At 60.6% G+C, this 25,526-nt stretch overlaps 1 protein-coding gene across 1 annotated transcript in view; it reads left to right on the forward strand.

Moving 5' to 3' along the window:
* Positions 1 to 25,526, forward strand: part of LOC140617942 (polycystin-1-like protein 1) — a 79,744-nt gene that overhangs the window by 29,711 nt on the left and 24,507 nt on the right. Inside the window, exons 21-39 of the mRNA XM_072799775.1 lie at positions 560 to 702; positions 1,273 to 1,393; positions 3,190 to 3,301; positions 5,504 to 5,699; positions 6,419 to 6,475; positions 10,947 to 11,159; positions 12,328 to 12,567; positions 14,273 to 14,383; positions 14,494 to 14,648; positions 15,712 to 15,812; positions 16,628 to 16,820; positions 17,976 to 18,059; positions 19,786 to 19,993; positions 20,910 to 21,016; positions 21,660 to 21,882; positions 22,612 to 22,785; positions 23,513 to 23,786; positions 24,023 to 24,069; positions 24,756 to 24,900. Coding sequence (XP_072655876.1) covers positions 560 to 702; positions 1,273 to 1,393; positions 3,190 to 3,301; positions 5,504 to 5,699; positions 6,419 to 6,475; positions 10,947 to 11,159; positions 12,328 to 12,567; positions 14,273 to 14,383; positions 14,494 to 14,648; positions 15,712 to 15,812; positions 16,628 to 16,820; positions 17,976 to 18,059; positions 19,786 to 19,993; positions 20,910 to 21,016; positions 21,660 to 21,882; positions 22,612 to 22,785; positions 23,513 to 23,786; positions 24,023 to 24,069; positions 24,756 to 24,900 — 2,904 coding nt within the window. The remainder of the gene's footprint in view (positions 1 to 559; positions 703 to 1,272; positions 1,394 to 3,189; positions 3,302 to 5,503; positions 5,700 to 6,418; positions 6,476 to 10,946; positions 11,160 to 12,327; positions 12,568 to 14,272; positions 14,384 to 14,493; positions 14,649 to 15,711; positions 15,813 to 16,627; positions 16,821 to 17,975; positions 18,060 to 19,785; positions 19,994 to 20,909; positions 21,017 to 21,659; positions 21,883 to 22,611; positions 22,786 to 23,512; positions 23,787 to 24,022; positions 24,070 to 24,755; positions 24,901 to 25,526) is intronic.

Consider the following 25,526-nt stretch of genomic DNA (forward strand, 5'->3'; position numbering starts at 1 on the left):
CTGATGGCTTATGCGTGTGCACGGGTTAGAGTCACAGTCCGCCGCTTGGGCCGAGTCCCCAGCCCCGTAGCCCGATGGGCCTCCCTTCCCGAAGCCCGAGGGGTCCCCAGCCATCACTCCCATGCCCCGTCTCTGCCTGACGACTTTGCAAATGTCCTGCAGCCCCTCACTCGGTGCGTCCAGAAATGCACCCCCGGGCGCCTGCGTCAAGCACGTGGGAGACCTTTGCTTTTGCGGCCACGAAGGCGCCAAGCAAACCTGTGGCCACACCTCACTCCCACTGCCACTGCCATTTGTCCAAGTGCGGACACGGGGGCTGTTGGCTTTGGCTGGTCACTGCCTCGGGGTGGGGAGACTCAGAGCCTGAGCGCTGAGGCCTGGGTCGTCCCTGCTGTCCCGCTCGTGTCCCTGTGTGCCCCAGCAGCCCTCCCCCCGCCCCCTCCACTCCCACGCTCGCCAGGCCGGCCTCGGCCTTGGGATGGGCTGCGAGGCTGTGTCTCTGCCCCTCACACACGGCACCATGGGGGGTGCGGCCCTCATGCCTCATCCTCTGCTGTAGCCTCCACGCGCGGCCTGCTGGGGAGGGCGCAGCTGTACCTGACCCTGCATCCAGCCCCGCGGGACGTGGCCTGCCAGGTGCAGCCACACCGCGGCCTCGAGGCTCACACCGTCTTCAGCATCTTCTGCATGGCGATGAGACCGGTACGCGTGGCCACGCGGGTCCGTCCCAGAGGCCGGGGTAGAGGAGGCGCTCGGGGAAGTGCTGTGGGTGTGAAGCTCGGCGCCGGGGTTGGTGCAGGGGTGCTGTGGGGATGCCCTCCAGCCTCTCGGGTGCCAGGCCTGCTCCTCCCACAAACCCACCACGCGCGGCCCCAGGGCTCAGATCCTGGCCTCCTGCAGGTCCCAAGTGCCCTGCTCTTCTTTTTTTTCCTTATTAAGTCCTATTTATTTTTAAGATTTTATTTATTCATTTGAAAGAGACAGAACTTACCCCCAGGAGGCCCAGATATCTGTGTCTCTGTGGCTTTTGGGGTTCCCAGGCTCGGGGAGCGCGCCACCCTGAGTGACAGCACAGCATGGGGCCCTCTTGGCGCTAGGCAAGGGGCCCCGGAGGTCGGTGGTCACCCCCGTGCGAGCAGCCCCTGCCCGGCCCCAGCCCGTCTACCAACAAGGGTCCTGGGTGGAGTGAGGGACGCAGGGCTGTGTGTTTACTGGGGATCTAATTCGGTTTGTTCAACATTGTGTTTTGCCCCCGTATGGAACGGATCCTAGGACTTTCGTTACAAATTTAGTTACCGGATAGGAAATGCCTCCGAACACACTTTGTACCACGGGAGAGACACCCAGTATTACTTCGTGCTGCCGGCGGGCGAGCCCTCGGACAATTACAAAGGTGAGTCGGGCGTGGGCCTGGACGGCTGGCGGTGCTCGTTGACGGCCCTAGACCTTCCCCTGCCTCCCTAACCTAGGAAGTCTTCAAACTATGTGTCTAGAAATTACCATTGTTATGTATTCATCTTAAAACATCTTGTGCTTCTTAGATTATCAGGATCCCCTATTTTTTTTTTAGCTCGAAACAGAGCATTAGCAATATTAACTGTAAGTCGATTCATTTCTTGTACCTGGAGGTTGTAACTGAACTATATGCAAGGGCCACAATGCCCAAGAACACTTGCATTCATGAATTCAGCCTTTGAGACCAGCCGCCTGTACTCACGTAGCACAGGGCATGAGGTGGCCCCGCGTGGGACCCAGGTCAGTGACGCTGGGCAAGGGCGTTCCGACCGCAGGGGCCTCTGTGCGTGGCCTGGGTCATGAATTCCTCCACAGTGAAGCTGTGCACGCCCCGTGTCTCCTTGAAACAGTCCTGCATGCGGATGCTCCCCCGCCTCCCCCACCCGCTGGAGTTGGCCCTGCAGCCCTCGCTGGTCCGCAGCCCACAGGCCCCTCACCCACGCCCCCCTGTGGCCACATGGGACCCCATCTGAAGGCCGACAGACCCCAGGGCCGGGGAGACGCCCGCAGGATGTCGGGGCAGGGCCTCGGCTCCGTGTCGGACGAAAGGGCTTCTTGATGTGAATCTGCAGACCTAGACTTCAGGCCACAGCCACTGAGCGGGTCGGGGGCGGGGGGTGGTGATGTCATTCAGCCCTCCCCCCTACCCTGAGGAGCACAGGAGGCTTGTGCACACCAGGGTGATGGATGCCTGTGAAGACCTGACTTCCAGGGTCATGGGGGCAGGGGCACATGAGCGGAACAGGTGCAGCGCATCTCTTGCGGGTGGCTTCCCCAGGCTGCGGGTTGGGTACAGCCTGCCCATCTGCCCGCTGGTGCTCTCACCTTCTCCACCTCCCGGGGGGCCCCGTGCTCTGCCCTGGAAGCCCCACGTCCCTGTGGCACCAGCCCTCTCGCCGCGGGACTGGCCCCCTTGCCTGCGGGCTCAGTGTCCTGCTGGGCATGTGCCTGGACTGTTTGGGTGGCCCAGGGTCCAGGGGCCACGTCTGGAGAAACGCCGATGGTCAAAATCAAGTGCCAGACCCTTGGCTTTGTGTTTCCGGTTGCGAAGCCTTTTACGCGGCCACCTGCGTCTGGTCTGTGCCTCGGTGAAGCTCCGGGCTGGCCCTGTGGCCTCCATGGCAGCAGCGCCCGCTCGGGTCCGCCCGCAAAGCCCTGGTCACGGGCCTGTAGCCGGGCCTGCTCAGCCGTTGGCCGGGCCGCTCCCAGGGCTGCGTAAGGAAGTCCCGGCTTTGCCCCCAGACCTGCCCTCTCCGTGCATTGCTCAGGAGCTGCTTCGAACGATCACTGTGCCCTTGATCCTCGAGGTCGGGTGGCCCCTGTCTCCCGGGGGGCCGGGCCCGTCACCGCTGTGTCGTGCTGCTGCTGGCGTGCCGGGCTTGCAGGCCGGACGAGGGAGTGCCTGGGTGCGTGAGTGACGCTGCCGGGCTCCTGAGGCCCGTGGCGGCCACGTCTGTGGCTCCGGGCCCACGGCCAATCCTGCCGGATGCTCTCCAGTGCCCAGGGCCCCATACTGCCGCGTGGCACTGTTGGAACCCCTGCGGGGTGGCCCCCCGCTTAGGCCCAGGCCTGCTGTGTTGTGATGTCACCTCCTGGGCGCATGGATCTGCCCAGAGACTCTGGATGCTGGGCATTTGGTCTCCACAGTGACCCTCCTCCCACGTTCCCTTCCAGTCATGGTGTCCACGGAGATCACGGACGGCGTGGGCTCCCGGACGCTCCCATGCGTGGTGGCAGTGACCGTGCTGCCCCACTTCCACGGGAGCCTCTGCCTGGACGAGGACACGTGAGTGTGCTGTGCGGGGACACCCTCGGGCCGGCCCGCACCTCCTCGGGAGCAGGGTGTCCCCCGATAGCCACAGGCAGGGTCTGTGGTGGCTCCCGGGGACCCGTCCTCTGGGGATGAGAACAGAAACAGCCAGGGGTCTGCCTCTGCGGCCCTGACTCAGGTGTGTGCGATGCGCCCAGGTGGCCGCGGCCTGCAGGGCGCCCGCCGTGCCGGGATCCCACCTGCGTGTGTTTGGCCCCTTGGGTTCGGTGCACAACACAGCCGAGCGCCAGCATCACAACCCCTAGCTTTGGGGCTTTGCCATTGTCCCCTACACCCTCGGGCTTGCTCGCTGTCCCCCTCCTTTCCCGACCACGCGGCTCCCTCCTGCAGCCCCGACAGCTCCCCTACGTACGTCCTCCCACAGATTTGCCGGTCCTGGACGTGGCTGCAAGCAGGCTCACGCCCCGTGTGCTCCTTTGTGTCTGGCCCTTTGCTTGAGCGGCGTCTTTGAGGTCCATCCACGTTGCGGGGCTGTCGCGACCCCGCCTCTGTGAGGCCAGGTGGCACTCGGCTGTGGGCCCGCCACCTGTTCATCTGTTCATCAGTTGGTGGACGTGTGATGTGTTTCTGCTTCTGACTGTTAGGAATAATGCTGTTAGGAACAGAGATGCGGGGTGTGGCGGATGCCTGAGGGGGAGCTGCTGGGCCGCAGGGCCGCCCGGTGATCCCCTCTGGGCCAGTGTGCGTGTGGCGTGAGGTAAGGCTCCAAGTTCATTTTTCTGCAGGTATATTTAGTTCTTTCAGCATCGTGCGTCAGAAAGGCCAATCTCTCCCCATTAACCTGTCCCAGGCCCTTGGTCAAAATCAATTGGCCAGGAATGCCGCGGAGCCTCAGTGCAGCTCCGTCTGCCGCGTCCCCCTCACCCCGAGCCACGCCGTCTTCCCTCCTGCAACTTCCTAGCGTATTTTGGAATTGGGAAACACGAACCCACCAGCCTTGTTCTTCTTGTTCAAGCCCGTTCTGGTTATTCTGGGTCTCCTGGGGGTTATTTTGGCAACGTCAGCACAAAGCCCCCCGGGGATCTCGACAGGCACTGCCTGGAGTCTGTAGATCGCTCTGCGAAGATCGTCATCTTGAGAACATGAAGTCCACCCATCTGCGGTTTTCCCTTTATTAGATTTTAATTTCTTTCAGCAATGTTTCATAGTTTCCAGGGTACAGGTATCGAATTTTTTTGGTGGAGTGTAATTATAAGCATCCTATTCTTTTTAATGCTATTGTAAATGGAGTTGTTTTTCCTAAATTCTGCTTTTGGATTCTTATTGCTACTGTGTAGCTATACAATCGGTGTTTATGTTATCGATCCTGTTTCCTGCGGCCTTGCACACTCATTTATTTGTTCTCATAGCTTCTTAGTGCGTTCTTGGGGATTTTTCACGTCGCTTTTCCATTCTGCAAACAGAGCTTTACTCCTTCCTTTCCAACCTGGATAACTTTTTCTTTTCCCCCTAGCTGACTCACCCGGGCTGGACTCTTCCAGTCAAAGGTGAATAGAAGTGGCCAGTATGGAGATGTGGGGGCTCTCTTCCAGTCTAAGCCGGGAAGCCTTTCATCGTTCACCACTTAGTGTCGTGTTCGCTGTAGGTTCTCCATAGGTGTGTTTGTTTTGAGGTTGAAGAAGTTCCCTTGCATTCCTAGATTTATGGTATTTTTTTATCATGAAAGGGTGTTGGATTTTGTCAGCGGTTCGCTGGCTCCATGGAGAGGATGATGTGGGTTGTGTCCCTCGGTCCGTTACCATGGGCTATCATCCTGACTGATTATCATACTTGGGCTGCTCTTGCGTTCCTGGCACAAACCCCACATAACCAGGGTGCGGGGTTCAGATGCTTGGGGACCTCCAGCCAGCTGTGGCCACGTTGCTGTCTCCGTCTAGTTCAGGCCCGTCCTGCGTTGTGCGCCGCAATGCAGCTCTGCCATTGTGCTTGGCACTGGGCCCGTTTCAGCTCTGCTCAGGGGTCTTTCGGAGTTCTGATGTTAGGCCTCACAGCCTTTTCTGAGTTTCTCTTGCACCGACTGCCTGTCCTCCGAGCCATTCCCCGTCTGCCCTGACCCCCCAAGGAGTTTTCTATACCAGGTAGAAGTCCTCCGGGCCGCAGGCGGGGCAGGCTTGCAGCAGGCTGGAGCAATCCCGACAAGTCTTCCGTTTCCTTCAGATATAACTCCAGCCTGAAGCACCTGTCCACCCTTCAGCTGATGGGCAGTTACACCGAGATCAGGAACTATATCACCACGATCACCAGGGTCCTGAGTCGCTGGGCCGCAGAGGACCGAAGTCCCTCGTGTGGCCAGTGGTCGCGGATACAGGATGCGCTGATTTCTTCTGCGTGTGGACTGCCTGTGGCAGATCAGGTGCGGTGGGAGCAGGGTGGGCTCCGTGTCCCCAGTGGCATCCCTGTGGCAGGCCCGTGGCCGGCGGGCTCACCAGCACACCGTCTAGCTTGTGAAACATGGTCAAGGAGGGAGGTCGGGAGGCCAGCCCGCCTGGCCCGGGTGTGCGCCCCAGTATCACTGCAGATCTCTCTGCTCGTGTTTCTCTAAGCCAAGGGGGGTGAATCCCGCCTGACTTGACTTGTCAACCACGAAATGACCGAGTCAAGTGTATGATGATCTGGGCTTGGAAGGAAATGGGCGCATGTGCAAATGCCTCTGGGCCCGATGAGCACACGTCTGCGTCTCCCGCCGCCGGCAGCCACCCGAGGGTGCTTGCGTCTCAGAACATGCCCAGGGCCCTGTGACGCTGAAGCCCCAACCCAAGAACTGCACAGTTCTGTTTCTCCCCCCTTGGCGCCTCTCACCCTTTTCCCGAACTTCCCCAAGCTCCGGCCTTCTCTCTGGCCCTTCTGGTCACACCCCGCTGGGCTGGGGGAGGCCAGAGGCCAGGGGACGCCCGGAGGACACAGGGCCCTAGCCGGCCAGGTGGGTCCAGGGGACGGTGCCTCCACCGTCTCGGCTCAGAGACCAGGATGTGCTCTGCGTGCGGGAGGATGCTGGGAGCGACGCCACTTGGGACCGTGACGAACTTTCCTTCTCTCTCCGTCCCCGTGTGTTTGCTTGTTTGTCCCGGTCAGGAAGACATGACCCACTCCGTCCTCATGCTGAGGGGCCTCCTACGCTTCCCTCGTAAGGTGAGTCGTCTCCTCCCAAGTGTGCTTTCCTATGTTGTTGTTTGTTTTTGCATAATTGGGAGGCCCTCGGTCAGTTGTTAAAGGACCCACAGTGCAGGCTATGGTTTGACACTTAAACTAGATGCGGGACTTGCCCTGAGAATTCGCGTGAATAGGGCCACCCATCCCAGATCACCGGGGATGAGCTCGTTCCCCAATACAGAGGCCAGGAAACCCCAAGTAGAGAGGTTCCGGCGGTATCACCCGTGCGACACATGCTCCGGGTAAGGGGGTGGCTCTCTGTTACGAACCTGGGTACAGGGTTTCCAGCCTCCTCTTCTTTCTTTCAAGTTTTTATTTGAATTCCAGTGTAACCAGCCTGCAGGGTACTGTTAGCCTCAGGTGCTCGGTGCAGCGGCTCCGCCTTCCATACGGCCAGGTGATCCTCACGACAGGCGCCCTTCGTCCCTGTCACCTGCACCCTGCCCCCTGCTCACCAGCAGCCTGTTCTCTAGAGTGCAGAGTCCGTTCCTTGGTTCCTTCCCCTTCGCTTGCTTGCTCTGGTCCTTAAATTCCACACGGGGGCACAACCACACGGTGCTAGTCTTCCTCTCACTGACTTCGCTTCACGTAATAAGCTCTAGGAGCATCCGCACCGCTGCCCGTGGCAGGATTTCATTCCTTTTTATGGCTGAGTAACCTTCCACCGCGTGCACAGCACCGCTCCCCGACCCATTCCTTGGCCGGTGGACACCTGGGCTCCTTCCACGGTGGGGCTGTGGAGGACCTTGCTGCTGTGAGCACTGCCGTGCACAGGCCTTGGAATCAGTGTCCTGTATACCCTGGGTAAGCACCTGGCAGTGCTACTGCTGGGTCCTAGGGTAGCTCCAATGGAACTTTCCGAGGGCCGTCCACGCTGTTCTCCAGAGCGGCTGTGCCAGCTTGCGTCCCCGCCAGCAGTGGGGCGCCCCTTTCTCATCCTCACCAACACCTGTTGTTCCCGTGTTAATTTTAGCCATTTTGACAGGTGTCAGGTGGGACCTCATCGGGGTCTGCTCTGCATTTCCCTGATGACCAGTGATGTCGAGTATCTCTCCATGTCTCTGCTGTTTGAGTGGGTTTTTTTTTTTTTTTTTGAGAAATGTCTTTGTGTGTGTGTGTGTGTGTGTGAGTGAGAGAGCGAGAGAGAGAGCGGACATAGGGGAGCGCTGGAGGGAGAGAGAGAATGTCAGGCAGACTCCCCACTGAGCACAACGGGCTCGATCTCACAACCTCGAGATCATGACCTGAGCTGAAATCAAGAGTTTGAGGCTCAATCGACTGAGCTGAGGCACCCAGGCGCCCCTCTTCTGCCCATTTTTAACTTGATTATTTGTTTTATGGGTGTTCAGTTTTATAAGTTGTTTATAGATTTCTCCTTCCTCTCTTCCTCCCTCCCACCTTCCCTCCTTCCTCCTTCCTCCTTCCCTCCTTCTTCCTTCCTTCCTTCCTTCCTTCCTTCCTTCCTTCCTTCCTTCCTTCCTTCCTTCCTTCCTTCCTTCCTTCCTTCCAAGATTTTATTTATTTATTTGAAAGACAGAGCCCACAGTGGGAAGGGGGGAGAGCATCTCCAGCAGACTCCCTGCCAAGCTCAGACCCCAACATGGGGCTTGATTCCACAACCCCGAGATGTCGATCTGAGCCCACACTGACCCCCTGCCCCCACCCTTCTTTCTTGTCAACCCTCCCAGCTCCAGGTCGGAGCTCTTGGCTGCCTTTCCCATTTCTCCCTCTCTGCGGGATGATCCCCTGCTTGCTCAGAATGTCACTTATTTACAATCCCTCTGGACGTCACCCCATTTCTGGCTCCTCTTCAGAGCCGGGCCTGCAGGAAGCTGGCTCTTGCCTGTGGCACCTGCACACTTTAGCTGAGGGGATCTGGCTGCTGTCCCGCCTTAGCAGGGAGCCTGTCCTGTCCCAGCGCCAGCCAACTCCCGTCCTGTCGGGAACCCCCCCTCCCCCCGCCGGGACAGTCTCCTGGCTGTGACCGCTGTGGGCTCCTCCCTTCTTTGCTCGGTGCCCCATGCCCCAGGGCAGCGTCCCTGGCCCTATGCTCTCTGCACCTCCTCCCCGGGAGGGGGACGGGGGTCTCACCACCACCTTCTCCGTTATGTCTGCATGACGGTGACACTGACCTGGGGCCTCCACGCGGGCCTCCTCAGGGCTCAGGCGCGTCACTGCAGCCGCCCACTGGTTCCCACACCCGCACCTCCTCCCCCGCCCTCGCATCCACTTCCTGCCTGTCGTCCCTGCCCTGCGACTATGCTCCCTGCCCCCGACTGTGCTCCCTGCCCCTGACTGTACTCCCTGCCCCTGACTGTCCTCCTTTACCCGCGACTGTCCTCCCTGCCCCCTACTGTGCTCCTTGACCCCTACTGTCCTCTCTGACCCCAACTGAGCTCCCTGCCCCCCAACTGTCCTCTCTGCCCTCAACTGTCCTCTCTGCCCCCGATTGTGCTCCCTTCTCCCTGACTATGCTCCCTGTCCCCTGACTGTCTCCCTGCCCTCTGTCTCCCTGCCTCCCGACTGTCTGCCTGACCCCTGACTGTGCTCCCTGCCTCCTGACTGTCCTCTCTGCCCCCAACTGTCCTCTCTGCCCCAATTGTGCTCCCTATCCCCCAAATGTGCTCTCTGCCCCCAACTGTGCTCTCTGCCCCCGACTGTGCTCCCTGCCTCCCGACTGTGCTCCCTGCCTCCCGACTGTCCTCCTTTTCCCCGACTGTGCTCCCTGCCCCTGACTGTGCCCCGACAAACCTGACCGTGGCTCTCATTTCCAGAAACTGCTTCCGATAGTTTTGGTTGAAAAACATCCAGTATGACAAATGGTCGTAGTGTGTTCTTTAAAACACTGAAAACATGGATGATGAGTTCCTTCCTGTATGGTGCTGTTCATAGTGGTTTCTGGGTATTTCCAGACTAGCTAATTTTACTGCTGGTGAAAGAGTTTGATTTCAGGAAGTATTTCTGAAACATTAACATTTTGGTTAACCAAGCATGCTGTCAGAAAGGAGAATCTTAATTCCATTCCATCAATATGCATTTATTAGCAATTCCCGGGAGCTGCTAAGGCACAAGGCAGGAGGACATTTGGTTTTGTCTTTTAGGCCGGATGACCGAAGCTAAATGTGGGACCAGACTTGCTTCAGTAAACATGTGGGGTCCTTTAAGGAGGAGGGTGCCCAAGTGTCCCAGAAAGGCAGTGTGGAGAGCACTCTGCCCGGTGGGCATTTGAAATTGGCTCTAAAAGCTACGTGGGAAAGAACCATGATTCATCTTGTTCGGTGCGACCAGAGCGTCATGGACAGGTCTTTAGAAAGACTTCTCATCTGTCAGCAATGCACACTGATGTGTGGTGGATAGAAATGATGCTTGAGATTTCCTTTAAAACATTGTCCTAGAAATCCGAGGGGGGAAGGGCGCCTGGGTGGCTCATGGTTGAGCCCGTGACTCTTGGATTCGGCTCAAGTCATGATCTCAGGGTTGTGAGATCCAGCCCTGCGTTGGCTCTGTGTTCAGCAAGGAGTCTGCCGAAGGTTTTCCCTCTCCCTCTGCCCCTCCTCCACCTCTCTCTCATATAAATGGATAAATCATTTAAAAAAAAAAAAAAGAAATCCAAGGAGGGATAGAAAATCTGTTGCCAATGAGTAAGGGCCACAGCTGGGAGGGGGGCGTGTTGGAACACTGTATTATTCTCTCTACTTTCACACGTGTTCGAAAATGGTCCCTCTTGTATTATGCTGAGTGAAGTAAGTCGGTCGGAGAAGGACAAACATTATATGTTCTCATTCATTTGGGGAATATAAATAATAGTGAAAGGGAATATAAGGGAAGGGAGAAGAAATGTGTGGGAAATATCAGAAAGGGAGACAGAACGTAAAGACTGCTAACTCTGGGAAACGAACTAGGGGTGGTGGAAGGGGAGGAGGGCGGGGGGTGGGAGTGAATGGGTGACGGGCACTGGGGGTTATTCTGTATGTTAGTAAATTGAACACCAATAAAAAAAAAAAAGAAAAGAAAAGAAAATGGTCCCTCTTAAGTGCTTGGGAAGGACAGGAGTAGGATTTTGTCGGTAGACACAGGGCAAGGGCGTTGCAGGAAGAGGCCTCGGTCCTTTGGGAGCCCTAAGAGTTCCGTGGGCTCGAGATGCCTGCAGCAGGTGGTGGGGGCCATTTCAGAAGGGTTTGTAAAGCAGCTGTTGGGTTCAAACCAAGTAGTGTCTTAGCATAAACGGCCATGGGACCTTTATTTTCTGTGGTTGTTTCATGGGTCAGGAGACTGAAGACGAGAGAGGACGTTGGCGCCAATGAAGTTGGCCAATAATGCGCTGGGCACCAAACCCAGGCTCGATCCCCAGTTCCTGGAGCCCTGGAGTGGCTTTATTTCCCATAGTGATGGAAGAAGCGGGGATGGGGAGATGGGGAGACCTCCCTTTACACCTTCTCTTTTCCCGCAGCTGAGCTTCAGGAGCGCGGCTCTCATCCTGAAGTCTGCCCGGGCACCCCTCGCTCAGAGCCCGCTGTCGGGGAGGCTGGCGGTGGACAAGGGGCTGATGCTTGAGCTCATCCTACTCGTATCCGAAGTCTTGGAGGCCTCGGACTGGGAGAAACCCAGGAATTCGGGCTTCCTGCAAGAAGAGGGGACCAAGATCATCTCGGATCTCTTGTTGGTACATCAGACTTTTCTCTCCACGGGTAACAGCCATCCCCTCGTGTAGCTGCTTCTAGAAACCAAAAAGTAGAATTGGCTCTTCAAGTACTGTGTTGATTGTTCTGGGTGGTCGTGGGGCCCTTGGAAATTTTTGGTTTGAATTCCAAGTGCTGGGACGCCTGGGGGGCTCAGAGGTTGAGCGTCTGCCTTCGGCCCAGGGAGTGACCCCGGGGTCCCAAGATTGAGTCCGGCGTCGGGCTCCCTGCATGGAGCCTGCTTCTCCCTGTGCCTGTGTCTCTGCCTCTCTCTGTGTGTCTCTCATGAATAAATAAATAAATAAAATCTTTTAAAAAATCAGTATTTCATGGGAATATTGTAATATTCCCATGAAAAGCTGTTTCTGCTCCATCCGTCCACGTTTTGGTAGCTTTCCTTCTGGGATGTCTGCGGTGCTACCAGCCTCAGAGACAGCATTTCTGAGCACACGTTCTTCTTGAGGAGCAAACTGAAGTAATGCAAAGGATTCCTAATGTGCATTCATGCAAAAAGCATGTTATTCTGTTATTCAACTACAAAAAAATCCACTGACGTTTGTTTCTGCTGTAGTAACTGCAGGGTTGACCGGATTTTTCCCCCGTAGGAAATGGCCCCAGGTTGTAAGGAGTTCATAGACAGGCTTCTTTTTCTCCTCTCCTACCCATTTATCCTCTTTCCTGCCCAGACTTACTGGTTTAGCTTACATTTGGGAAATCCGAAAATAAACACGCTCCCGCTTGAATCTCGTAAGAGGAACCGCGATTAGCGGTCACGCATTTGTGCGCTGTACACCTAACTCTCCCCTCGCTGAGCCCTGTGGCACCGTGCTGAGGTCAACTGCCAGGTCCACGCAATGTTCAGGCTGCTTCTGGATGAGCTACAAGACCCCCAGAGGAATAATGAAAGTATAACACTTGTTGCAAAATGCATAAAATCACGGGAGGACGCGTCAGAAGCAAAGAAAACAGTTTGTGTGTTAGTATTGTCCTTCGGTGCTTAGGTCTTCATGTCACAGCGCTTGCTTGGGCCACCGAATCTCAAGCACCCTGAGATGGGCCACCTTTCCCCTTGTTCGCCGCCCCTCACCTGCTTCTGGCCCGAGATACCTGACCCACAGGCACGGCAGGCGCTGACCCTGGGCTTTGTTTCAGGACGGCCTCTCTGCAAGCACGGAGCACCAGCTCCACGTCAGCGCTGGGCAGATGGAGTTCCGCACGCGTCTTCACCACGACCTGCAGAGCTCCGTGCAGAGCCTGGGCTCTGTCCAGGTGCACCTGCCTGCAGACCTGGCCGCGCAGAGTCCTGTGGGGGCTGTGCAGGGCCCGTGCTACATTAGCCAGCTCATGCTCTTCAAGAAGAACCTGTATCCGTGGGGACGAGGTCCTGGGCAGGTACGAAATGGCAGGTGACCGGTCCCTTCCCACGACCACCTCCAACCCGCGGTAAGGAAGCTTTGGTGACGAGGAGAGGGTGCAGGTGGCATGTGTTGCTCAGGGCCAAGAGAGGGCCCATGTGGAATGTGCCCTTGGCTCTATTTTTTTTGGAAGAAACTTTTAGCAGAACTAGGTCTCCCAGGATCCAGATGTCTGGGTCCCCTCAGTAGTGCCCGTGAGGCCATTTTAACCTGGTTTACTCGTTTCTGTGACCAAATAAAGACTTTAGCCCCGTGAAACTTAAGAAGGGGCTACCTCGGACCGCCCAGAGCGTACCTCTCTTCTTCCATGCTCACTCACGAGCACGCCCGGGCTGGACCAGCGAGGGTGGCCGCTGGGTCCCCAGGAGGCTGTCAGAGGAGGGCAGCAGGGTCAGAGCGGGTGTCAGACCGGGGATGTTGGGGACGTGGTGCCTCCACACCCAGGACCCACGTGAAGGACCCCAGCCTGGCTCAAGTGCCCGATAATGCCTGATGAATGAATCCACCACTTACTGGCGATTCCTTCTTTGGGTGAAAAATGCTCATCTTACAAAACATTGACGTTTTATTATTGCTTTAGGGAAATAGAAATGCTTAATCAGCATATGAAAGCCATTCACATTAACAAGCAGTAAGGAAATAGACATTAAAATGATTTTTTATTTATTTATTCATGAGAGACACAGAGAGAGGCAGAGACCCAGGCAGAAAGAGAAGCAGGCTCCACGCAGGGAGCCCGACGCGGGACTCGATCCCAGGACCCCAGGGTCACGCCCTAGGCCCAAGGCGGCGCTAAACCCCCGAGCCTCCCCAGGGATCCCAAAATAATTTTTTTTAAGGTGCAGCAGTGTAACGCTCCAAAGGGACTCCCCTCCAAGGAGCTGCGGCAAGCAGGTGTCCGTGGTGCATGGTCCCCGAGCAGAGCTCACGCGGAGCTTCAGATGCCGGACCTGCTGCTGTGCTTGCAGGAATCCAGAGGAAGCGAGGGAAGAGTCATTCAAAGCACGATTTTTTTTTTATTCAAAACATTATTAGTGATAACCCCGGTAGAGTCGTTCCTAAACGTTCAACGGGGAGCTACAGCTCACCGACGATTTAAGTGAATTCCGATGATCCCTGTGTAGCCAAATAAAGTGACGTCAGCTGGGGAACTTTGGCGATTTTGGAAGATGTTGCACAAGACCCCAGGAGCCTGGGTGTACATGGCTGGCGCACAGACACGGCCTCCGACGTGGCTCCCCCGGTGGGGCCGGCGGGGCCTCCGAGCGCCGCCGTTCCGGGCCAGCCGCTCCACTCCGTCTGTGCATCCTTCTGTACCTTCCTGGCCGCCCGCAATCTGCCTTCCTGCTGCTCCTCAGGGAAGGAGCAGAAGCGCCGCGGTGCGTGGGTGGCTCAGCTCGGGAAGCGTCCGACCCTTGATTTTGGCTCAAGTCCTGATTTCGGGATCGTGGGACTGAGCTTCGCAGGGCGCTCCGCACGCGGCGGGGAGTCCGCCTGGGAGTCTCTCCCCCTCTGCCTCTCTCTCCTGTCGGGGCAAAAAACTGCTTTAAGGGCTTTGGAAATGATCAGTGTCGTGAGGGTCCTCGCCCGAGCGAAGCAGCGGCGCCGCAGCCCTGCCGTCTTGGCCGGTTCCCGGCGGGTGCACAGCACGACCCCGGACCTCGGGGCTCTTGTCTCCGCAGATTGGCCAGGTGGTCTCCGCATCCCTGTTCGGCTGCTCCAGCAGGAGGCCCGTCGGCGGCTGGCGGCTGAGGGCGCCCGTGGCCGTGGAGTTTGGGGAGGAAGGCGGCCTGGTGAGGGCCCTGCAAGCCCCCGGGGTCGCGCCGGCCGCGCTGACCCGCTTCCCCTGCCTCTACTTTTGCAGAGGCCGATTTTGCTGACCGAGCTTTCCATTTGGTGACAGGACAACGGAAGAACCAGGACGGCGTTTGTGCTGCTTCGGGACAGAGTGAACGTTCATGAGTTCACGGGCGCTGCGACCCCCCGGGAGTCCCTGCACATAAGGATTGAGTTTTTTAGGCCCCCGTCAGGAGCTTTCCCGGTCATGGTGCTGGTGAGGTGCGTTGCCCGGGCTGGGGTGGGGGGACCCCGCCACCCCGGAGCCAGGCCGCAGCAAGAGCGTCTCCGAGAGCAGGGAGGGAAACCCACTCTGCACGCAGTCAAGACGCTGTCGTCCAATGGCCCTACGTGACGTGGTCACTGGCTCACGGAAGGAGCCGCACGCTGTCTCCTCTGAGATGTGGCTCCTGCCTGCTAAGCTTAGAAGAAGAAATACCTGAGCGTCTGTTACCGCACAGGCGGCCCCATGCGGAATCCGGTTCTCTCTCCAGTGTAGACCTGGGTCAGAATTCTACTTTTTATTTATTTTTTTTAATGGAAAAAAAATGTGTTCAAACCGATGTATCTGAGAAGGAGGTTTGCTAATGAATCCCCTTCCCCACGATACTGAGCTTGCGAGGCTCAGGTAGGCCCAGTTCGTGAGTGGATCGAGAGGGGATGCTGAGCAGCTGGCCAGTGGGGAGGGTGTCCTGGGATCCCGCAGTCACAGGGCCGGGTCCCCGGGCCTCCGACAAAGCTTCCCTCCAGCGCCCCCCTGCCCGAGCGGGCCCCTCCGCCAGCTGCGCCTCCCACGGGGCGCCGTCCACACCGCCTGCCGCCTGGGCTCGGTGTGTGTTGTGGCTCCACCCTCATCCTGCCACGTGAGCGGGGCCGCTACCTGGGGCAGGCCGCTTCTCTCCGTTTGCATTTTCACTTAATTCTTTAAGTCACACAGACACAGGTAGACGGTTCCCAGCGGCCCTGTGGGGCTCACCGTCCGCCGTCTGCCGTCTGCCGTCCCGGAGGCCGCGGCCACTGTCCCCAGCAGGGGAGGCTGCCTGGCCGCCACCTTCCTGAGCCCGCGGAGCTACCGTGTTCCTCCCAAGTCTGTGTTTCATTCAGAGGTTTTTATTCTGCGGCGCCACGAGGGGTGGTGCCCAGTGGTGCTGTGAAGTGAGCGCAGCTGCGTCCCCACCTGTGTCCTCGTCGTCAAAGGGATCTTTGCACAAAAGCGTCTGGTGGAGGTCTTTGAGGGGAGAAAGCAAAACACGACTGGACACTGGGGCTTTGTCTTCCCTTCCAGGTTCTCCGAGAAACCCACTCCTTCTGCTTTTCTTGTGAAAAAGGTCTACGTCTGGGATGAGCAGCCCGTGCACCTGCATATACCTGCTGGGCCTCTGAGAGGTCAGTGGGCGAGGTCTCCTCATTTTAATTTTAATTTTTACTTTAAAAATCTTTAAAGAGATTTTTTTATTTATTCGAGAGAGCGAGTGAGCATGCGCATAAGCTAGGAGGGAAGGGGGTGGAGAGAGTCTAAGCAGACTGCCTGCTGAGCACAGAGCCCGACAAGGGGCTCGATCCCATGACCGGGGGATCAGGACCTGAGCTGCAACCAGGAGCTGGGCGCCCAGCACACTGAGCCGTCCAGGGACCCCGTCCTGTCAGTCTGAGTTGCTCTCGTGGTGACAAGGGCTGTTCTAAGGTTCGTGTGGATGGCAGCGCCTTGCTTCAGTCGTGGCGGAGGCATCGAGCGGCAGGTGCACACCTGGGTGTGGCCCGAGCCCATTCACCTCCTCCCCCCCCCCCCCCGCCACCTTCCAGGTGCTGCTGCTGCCTCTCCTGTGGGGCCTCCCTGCCTCACCCTCCCCCATCAGGGTGGGGAGGGACCTGGGTGCACCCGGAAGAGAGGCACACGGATCCGACACCCTGCTGGCCGTGGGAGGGCAGGCGGGGGAGCTTGTCTGCACCAGTTTGCTGCACAGTTTAAATAATCTGGGAGAGGAAGTGGCCACATGACTCTTACCCCGCCCCGCTGCCCCCGCCCCCAGCACCCCCATGCCCTGCTCCCTGCCCCACGGCCCCTCTGCCCCTGCCCCCTGCCTCCCATGCCCTGCTCCACTGCCCTCCGCGGCGCTGGCCACTCCTCCAGTGGTTTTTGGAACACATTACACCTTGCAACCTTCAGGTTGTATTTATTTCATTTTATTTTCTCCCTTTAGACCTCAGCTTGGGCTATTTATCCTTATTGGATGCTGACTATGACAGAAGCCCTCGGAACAGATACTCAGCCAAGGCCGTGAACTACACTGTGCGCTTCCACTGGCTGCAGTGCGTCGTCTGGGAAGCCGGAGAGTGGAGGCCAGCGAGCTCCTCCCCACAGCCAGGAGTGTCTCCAGGAAAAGTGAACTGCAGGTACAGACGTGCTGCTGCGGACAAACCCGAGGTTTTTAGAAGCCGACCGCGTTTTCCTCGGCGTGGGGCCGGGTCCCTGGAGCCTCCCTGGCCGTGGGTTCCTGGGAACCTGGTTCGTGCGCCCCTGCCCATCCGCAAGCCTAGTGCCCTCGGTACAGGAGCCTCCAGGAGAGCCAGGTCTGGCTGTCCAGTGCTCTTGGGTGCCCCCTGCAAGGGGACGGCTGCGGCCCGCGTCCCCGAGTCTGTCGAAGCGCGCTGCTGGGTGGACGGTGGCGCCCACCGTGGCTGCCCTCCAGCCATGCGGCCTCTGCCATCTCCACCGCTTGTCTGCGGAGAGCCCAGCTCACGTGTGATTGCCGGGGCAAACTCCATGTGCGCACGGTCCCCGTGGACCATGTCAGCCTCCGGCGAGTTGGGTGCATGGGTCGCACGGCTGGAGCAGACGCTGTTCATCATCCAGCGGCCAAGCTGACCGTTCCGTCAGGGGCGCTGCCGTGACCCCTCCCCCAGATGCGGGTACAGTGACCGGGCACGTTTAGGAATGGAAATAGTCACTTCCTTCTTACAAAGAATCGGGGGCTGCGGCACCCGATAGGTCCAGGTCCTACCCCACATCGGCACGTCTCGCTGCTGCTCTTCTGTTGTGTTTTTTAATTTATCCGGTGTCCTGGCTAGTGACACATCGACCCTATTGGTCGTGGCTCAGAAGTTCAGTTTGATATCAAAGTAATCATCAGTGCGCTGACATATTTATTCCCTATTATGTCTTGCCGTCCGCGGGCACCGGTCTGTGGGCCGGAGGCCCAGGAGTGACCAGCGTATGGGCCCTGCTCCCAGGATAATGAGAGACAAGTAGGTTTTACTAAAACCTTAAGAATCGGCCTCCCAGCAGTTGTCACGGAAGGAGTGGCGGGACGGGGGCCTGTAGCCCGGGACTGGCGTTCGGGTGCTGGTGGGAGTCTGGTTGGTGGCCATGCGTCTGCCCCCAGCGGGGCCGGGCTGGAGCCTGCGGGGTGTGGAGACTGAGGCATCTGCATGAAGTCGCGATTACCAGCCCCCGGCACCCCTTCTGGCCCTCCTTCCACCCGCGTACATGATGCTGTAGACGCCACTCTCGGCCCGTGCTTGGTGCCCCAGCCCACGTCTCCCTCCTAGCCATGACCGCCTGGCGCCCGTGTCCATCTCGAGAAGAAGCCCGAATGCCACTTTCTCAGCGAGTGACATTTCCGAGCTGCAGAGGTGAGCTCCGTTTTCTGGAGAACAGTAAGTTTTACTTGCGCCGCTGCCCCCGCGGGAGCCCACGTGTCCTCCTGAGATGCCCGAAGCCCACGTCGCTGTCGCTGGTTTGCATCCTGGCCGGCCCACATGAGTAGATAATCTTCCATGAATATCATATGGCGTCTGTCCTTCCATCCACGGGCAGGAGACGCAGAAACGTGAGAATGTCCGCATCCTTTTTAGCCTGTGGGTCCACATTGACAGGGCTGTTCTTGTCGCCGGGGACACGGTGGTGCGCCCAGCCTGGTTTACGCATGTCCGTAGCTCCCTCTTTCTCTTCCAAACAGAAGGGAGCTGTCTTTATTATTTTTAAAATTTTTTAAAAGACTTTATTTGAGAGAGAGAGCGAGTGAGCACGAGCTGAGCGGGGAGCCCGACATGGGGCTCGGTCCCAGGACCCTGGGATCGTGACCTGAGCTGACGGCAGATGCTTCACCAACTGAGCCCCCCAGGCGCCTGTTTATTTACTGGAGTAATCGCTACACCCCATGCAGGACTCGAACTCACAACCCCAAGATCAGCAGACACACGCTCTTCCAACTGAGGAGCTGGGTGCCCCAAATGTGTCCCGTTTTAGATAATAGATTGCAACTCAAGCTCATTTCTTGGGCTATGGTTTTATACAGAACAAGCATATTTGGATTCTGAAGCATGAGTAAGTAGAGGGTGAGCTTGTGGGGGCAGGAGCCCTTGCTCGCCCCCCACATGGACCACGGATGGGCTTGGCTCAGGGCAGCACTGAGCGCTGTTTGCTGAGTGAATACAGATGGCAGAGGCTGCGTTTCCTGATGAGCGTTGGGTCAGGCTCCTCCCCCTTATGCTGACGTAATGGGGATCCCGCTGGACCATATTATTTAACCAGTCACCAAAGAGTAGATAACTCTGTAGACCAGTGAGTGGATCCCTGATACCACAGGTGTGGGGGCTGCGAGGTCACCAGGCATCCGGTGATGGGACTCGGGACAGCTGTTCAACGGTGTTTTGGGATATGACGGGGGGGGGGGGGGCAAGGAGAGGGGCAGCCCCGGGGACCCCCACGTAAAGGGCAACATCCCAAGTCAGGCAGGGGCAGCACAGCATCGGCCCAGCACCAGCCCTCTCCCGCCCTGCGAAGCCCCGTCAGAGGCCCGTGAGACTCCAGGTTAGGGTCCTGCACCAGGGATGCGAAGCGGACCCTGCTCCGTGGGTCTGGAGGGGTCGGTGACCCCCTGGCCAGCTGTGGCCCTGGGAGCAGGAGGCGAGGGCCTGTGTGTGGGGGGCAATCAGCCCGACCGTGGAAGGTGGGAGGGACGGGGCGGGTGGGCAGGGTCTGGCGGGAGGGAGGGGGTGTTCATCACACCCGATGTCCAAGCGCTTTATGGACGTCATACCCCTGAGTCTTCGTGTGGCCAGCGGGACCCATGCTCTGACTGTGTGTCATCAAGAAAGCGCCCAAGCACACAGGGATGCAGAGGCCACACCATGCCCTGCGCCCTCCCCTTCTTGGCCTCCTCCCCAGGCCAGAATCCACTGTCTTCTCCGGTTACAAAACGGACAACAATCTACAAACACTTTGGTGAAGACTCAGGGCCTCTGAGCACGTGTGTGTGGGTGTGCGAGTGCGAGCCGGTGTAGGGGGAGTTGCTTAGTCTTTGCCTGAATGTTTATTTTCATGATTCACTACTTATTCCTCTCCTTTCGTTCACAGACACCCGGAGAACCTGCTCCCCGGTGTTTTGATCGTAGTTTTTACAATTCTTTATGCGCTTCTGGTTACTAAAAGCAGACGGGTAGATTGTCATGAGAGAAAGAAAGCCGGTTACATTTTTCTGCAAGAAGATGCTCCATCCGGCCACCAGCTGTACGCGGTTGTCGTGGACACAGGCTTCCGCTCTCCCACCCGCTGTAGCGCCAAGGTGAGCCGGTCGCCCCGGGAGCCGCACGGTACGGGGTACAAGGCTGCGGATGGCGCGAGGGATGGCCCCAGACGTGCCCAGCGTGGACTGGCCCGACCGGCTGCTCCATTGTCCCCCTCCTCTCCCACTGTCCCACTCTCCCTCGCTCATGCCTGTGTGAGCCCTCTGCACCCGCGGGGCCACCCCAAACACCTGTCCCTCTCCATCTTCTCCGTGGAGAACAGCCCGGACATCCAGCCCGCACGCCCTGCCCCGTGTGAGGCAGGTGGACGGTGCACGGGGCGCATCCCGAGCTGAGCATGACGGGGGAGGTCCCATGGGAGGGGCAGGGACCATTTGCAAAAAGCCCTATTAAACCTCCACCTCACGTGCCCCAAAGCAGCTCCACGAGACTAGAGACTGTTGATTGAAACAAGATCTAGAAACTTCTCAAGGGAAGCTGTACTTTGCGATGGGGGAGGATTTTAAAAACGAAATAAGTAAGCAGCTTTCTTGGAGACAAGATTAATGAGCTGCAGGCCTCAGAATCGTGTCTCTGGGCCACAGAAGCTGCCCCGGTGTGCAATGGGCAGCCCCGGGGCTGGGATGCGAGGCTGCAGGGCCCGCGGCCACCCTGGTCCCAGCCACGGCCCCCGTGAGCCCGGGAGGGTGACGCGCCTGCACCCGCCCTCTCCCTCTGAGACCTGCACGTGCCCCCGTGAACCTGAGCGGCCGTCTCTGGCTTTTCTAGATCAAACATGTTGGAATCCGGCTGATGCGGGCAGGCGCTGCTTCCGGGGTCTGTCCCGGGAGAGTGCAGGGCAGTGGCCAGGGGCAGGGCTGTGCTGTGGTCCTCGGCCTTCCAGGAAGGTTCCGGAACAGCGTAGTGTGGGGTGTCCAGGACCTCAAAGTCCTACCCTTGTGTCTCTGCTCTGAGGTTTACATCGTCTTATGTGGGGAGCATGGGCTTTCAGGACCCCGGGAGCTCTACTGTCCAGAGCAGCCCCTGTTTGAAAGGAATTCCAGGCACACCTTTGTCCTGAGGTGAGCGAGGCCCGTGAGGATGGGGTGGCCAAGGCAGGAGTCCGGGGGGAGCACCAGTGCGCACGTGGGTTGGTCGTTCCTGTGTGCTGACGCGGAGGGGAGCCCCCTGCGCACGGCAAGGGGGGGTGCCCAGCTCCTCACAGCCCTGACCCCGCTCTCCTGCCTTGGGGAGAGTGGACACGTGTCTGTGCGGAGCCCGAGCAGCTGGACGGGTGGGGCCACTGACCCAAGATCGGCCCCGCTGGGCCCCGAGGTGTGGAGGAGCCACCCTCGGCGCCCTTGCTCCTGGAGAGCTTGTGTCCCAGGTGCATCGGGTGCCAGGGTCCTGCCCCCAGAGGGGTCTCCTGCAGGCTCATCCACGCCGGGGGCAGGTGCACGAAGGCCCTGAAGCGACGGGGCTCAGGGGGGCCGGCAGGTACAGGAGCTGCATGTGCTCCCGCCCGGCGCAGCCAGGCACCTGCTTTGAGGGGCCCGGGGGCCTGCGGGGTTCCCTGCCCATGCCCCAGGCTCCGGAGGGGCCCCAGAGGTCCCTTGCGAGGCGCACGTGGGCTGACACGCCCGAGGCCCCCCGAGGGTGGGAATCACCATGCTCCAGGCCCCACCGCCCACACCCCGGCCTGACCTGGTGCCGCTGTGTCCTCAGCGTCCCCGCTCTGCTGGGCCCGCTGCGGAGGATCTGCCTCTGGCACGACAGCCGTGGGCCCGCCCCGGCCTGGTACGTGAGCCACATCATGGTGAAGGAGCTGGCAGCCGGGCCGGGGCACAGCTGGCTCTTCCCCGCTGAGTGCTGGCTGGCGGCAAGCGGGCGGGACGGCCACACAGCGTGGGAGCTGGGCAGCCTGCGCCGGGGCCTCGGCTTCTGGAAGGTAGGTGGGGGGCTGCTGGCACGACACGAGGCTGGGCCGCATCCCCCTGCGGCGACGCTCTGACCCGCACTGCGGTTAGCGTGACGCGCCCAGCGAGCAGCCCACCGCCGAGGGACGGTCCTTGCCGCCGTCACTGAGCACGGTGCCGACCTTGCCCGTGAGGACATTTCACCGAACTCACAGCCATGCATGGCCTGCGGCGCCCAGGGGGCCGCCTGTTAGGATGGGTGCCCTGTGTGTCCCGGGCCCCGGATGACCAGCAAGCAGCAAGGGTGGGACCGGGGGCAGAAGCACGAGGGGCCACAGCAACGCCACGTATGGAACTTGCTCTGCCCATGGCCCCATCTGCCCTGTACGCCAGTGTGCTTTACACGGGTGTAACTGCACGTGCGCATTTTGCACATTCGCTGAGGCCTCTGAAGCCCGGGTGGCCGGCGCACTCCCGGCCGTGGGGAGCATGCTGGGAACGGGGGGGCCTGTGGGCACATGGACTGTGGACCCTCAGGGGTGGCACAAGAGCCAGCGACGGCTCATCCCGGGGCTCGGAGGCGCCAGCCCACAGCAGGGCCCGGGCGCAGGGCGGGGGGGCCTGGGGGCCCGAGCACCCAGCACGGCCCAGCGTCCCGCTGGTGGGCTAGCAGCATCACCCTGGGATGGCTGCCCCCCGGAGTTCCCGCCGTCGGGGCGACCCCCCGCATCAGCGGACGTCCCTCTCGCGGTCTGTTGCAGCTCTTGTACTGCAAGTTCACAGAGTATCTGGAGGATTTCCACGTGTGGACCTCCGTGTACAGCCGGCCCTCCCCCAGCGGCTTCCTGCCCACGGCACGCCTCACCGTGGCCTTTGCCCTGCTGTGTGCCTACGCGTGTCTCACTGCCCTGGTCACGGCGGCAGGACAGGAGCAGGTGGGGGGCGCCACGTTTTCTGGAAGTGGCTTCCGACTCCCAGACTCACGGTGTGACTCCTGCTCAGCCCAGGGATCCGCGGGCTCACAGTCCTCGGAAGAGGGCCTAAGCGGGGTGGGGGGGCGGGGGGAGGCTGTGATTCGAGCGCCCAGAGGGGATGCACGGCCGCTGGCCTGGGTGCAGGCGGGGTGCTCTCTGGGCGGCGGGCCTCCTCCCCGACCACCGCAGCGCACAGCACGCCCTCCTGAGCCCCCGAGGGGCGCAGCAGCCTGGGCTTCCCAGAGCGTGCTGCTAGGCTGTTTATAAGGCTGCCAGTTAATTCAGATTTTACAAATCCTCCGGCCAGAAGCAGCAGGGAAGAGTTCCGAAGGCCATACTTGCCCAGGGGATGCCCGCCTGCGGTTGGCAATGTGGCCTGACTGCGCCGCATGTGACGCAGACGCTGCTCAGAATCCGCATGGGCGGCTGGTGGCAGGCGGGGGGAGGAGGGGCTAGGGGCTCTGCTCTCCTGCAGAAGCGCAGCACGACTCTTGGGAGGTGGAAATACTCACACTCGCCTCTTATGGTGACCTCATGGCCATTCGCGGGCCTCCCCTTTGCTGGGACCCTGGTGAGGGATCCTCAGATAGGCGTCCGGCAGCGCATCCAGCAGAGAGTTTGGTGCGCTCACCTTAAAGCCCGTGCGATGACACCAACGCACTCTGGTGACCTGAGCACCTCGCTACAGCTGGCGTGGGCCCTCAGCGCCCCCGATGCTGCATCCGCCGGGTCCCTGTGGACGGGCCTCCTGGGCACCCTGCTGGCTTCTCCCGGGGCACAACTCTTGTCGCTGCTCTTCAGGCTCAGCCAGGTACGGCAGCCTGTGCACGCGCCCTGCTCCCCGGTCCTCCTGCGTCGTGGGGCGCCCGCCCTGACGGCCGCCTCCCTTGTGCAGGACGCTGGCGGACCTTCCCGCGTGAATGCCTGCCAGTCCCGCTCCCAGCTCGTGGGGGCAGCTCCGGGTGAGTGGATGTGGAGAGCAGCCGGGAAATCAGGCAACGGCAAGGGGAGAGGCTGCGACCCCGCCAAGCCCCAGCTGGGAAGCCACGGGGAAGGGCTCACGGGCCGCGTGTCCTGTGTCTCGGGGAGGCCCAGCTCGGCCCGGCGGGGCCGTGGGGAGGCTGTGTCCTGAAGGAGGCTCTCCCAGAGAACCTGGAGTCCCTGGGTGAACACCGCCATTGGACCCCTTTATCATCAGGCCCCAACCCCCGTGGAGGAACGGCAGAGGCAGGGAAGAGGCGCGAGGTAAGCACAGGCGGCCGGCCTGGTCCTGTCGCCGTCCTGACGGGTCTCTCTGGACATGGCGGGCCAGGCCCAGGCGGGGATGGAGCTCGCGAACCGGGGTCAGGGCCCAGCAGGCCGGACCACAGGGGAGCCCCATGGAGGCTGCACCAGAGGGGCCGTGGGCCAGAGTCGGGAGGGCCACGCACCCACCGGCAGAGGCACTTTGGGGGTCGGGCTGGGGGTCGTGGGTCGGCAGGGCCAGGGCCGCGGGGGCTCAGCCCGGTACACGTGCCCACGAGCAGGTCCGGCTGGGCCCGGGGCGCCTCTGAGGCCGGGCGAGCGTCGCGTTGCTGTCCTTCGGGGCCTGCCTGGGCCGGGCGGGGCGCGTGGCTCCCTGTGCTCTGCAGCCCCCGCCTGCCTGCCGAGCGCCCCCTCCCTCCGGGTCGGGCCCCTGGGCCCTGCTCCCCCGCCTGGGGCTGTCAGCCGCTCCGGACCCACTCTGGCCGCTCCGTCTCTCCCTGTTGGCTGCCGCCACCCCGCACTGCCTGGGGCGCCGACCACCCCGGCAGACGCGGAGGAGCTGGTCCCGGGCTGCCCGTGCCTCGCTCACCCCCACCTCGGCCCCGCGGGCTGAGTCCCCGGGAGACGCCGGCCCAGCTCCGGAGAGAGCCCGCAAGCCCGGCCTCGTCCTCTTCCGTCCCTTGCAGGGCAGCCTTGTCTCCGGGAGCAGCGGGGCCTGCAGGAGGGCGGCCCGGGGTGACGGTGCAGGGTGTCCGCCCCCTGAGCGGGAGGACCTGGGAGCTGACGCCGCCCAGCGCGCTCGGAGGGAGAAGGGGAGCCCCGGGGCTCAAGGTGCAGACGGTGACGTCGGGGCCGGGCTGGGGTTACATCGGGCCGGGCGTGCAGCGACGTCAGGGCCGGGGGCCCAGTGACGTCGGGGCCGGGGGTGGGGTTACATCGGGGCCCAGGGCGCATGACGTCTGGGCCGGGGTGCGGTGACGTTGGGGCGGGGCGCGGTGACGTCGGGGCGGGGGTCCAGTGACGTCGGGCTGGGGTGCAGAGCCGGGCCCTCCTGCACCCGGGGCTCCTGGGAGACGCGGGGCCCCGCAGTGGGAGCTGGAGCCGAGGAGGCCGGACGCTCTGACCACACGCGAAGCTTTGGTTCCCGCGTCCCGGGCGTTCCCGGCCGGCGGGCGCTCACTTACGTGGGTTGGTCGCGTCTTTGGGTCAGGAGGGACTCTCCGCTGCCCTTGGCTCTTCGGCCACCTTGGCTGTGCCGCAGGGTGACCCGCTACAGCTGCGGCAGGGAGCCGGGGGTGGGGAGGGGGCAGCCGGTCAGCGCTGGCACGGGGTGCCTGGGGCGGGGGCGGGTGCAGGTGCCTGCGGGGGGAGCAGCGAGCCCCCAGCTCCAGGTGCCCGAGGTCCTCGGCGCCGGCTTCGGGCCCGGGTGTGGACACGGGTCAGCCGGGGGGCGCAGG

The sequence above is a fragment of the Canis lupus genome, chromosome 26 (assembly GCF_048164855.1).
Source record: "Canis lupus baileyi chromosome 26, mCanLup2.hap1, whole genome shotgun sequence".
NCBI lineage: Eukaryota > Metazoa > Chordata > Mammalia > Carnivora > Canidae > Canis > Canis lupus.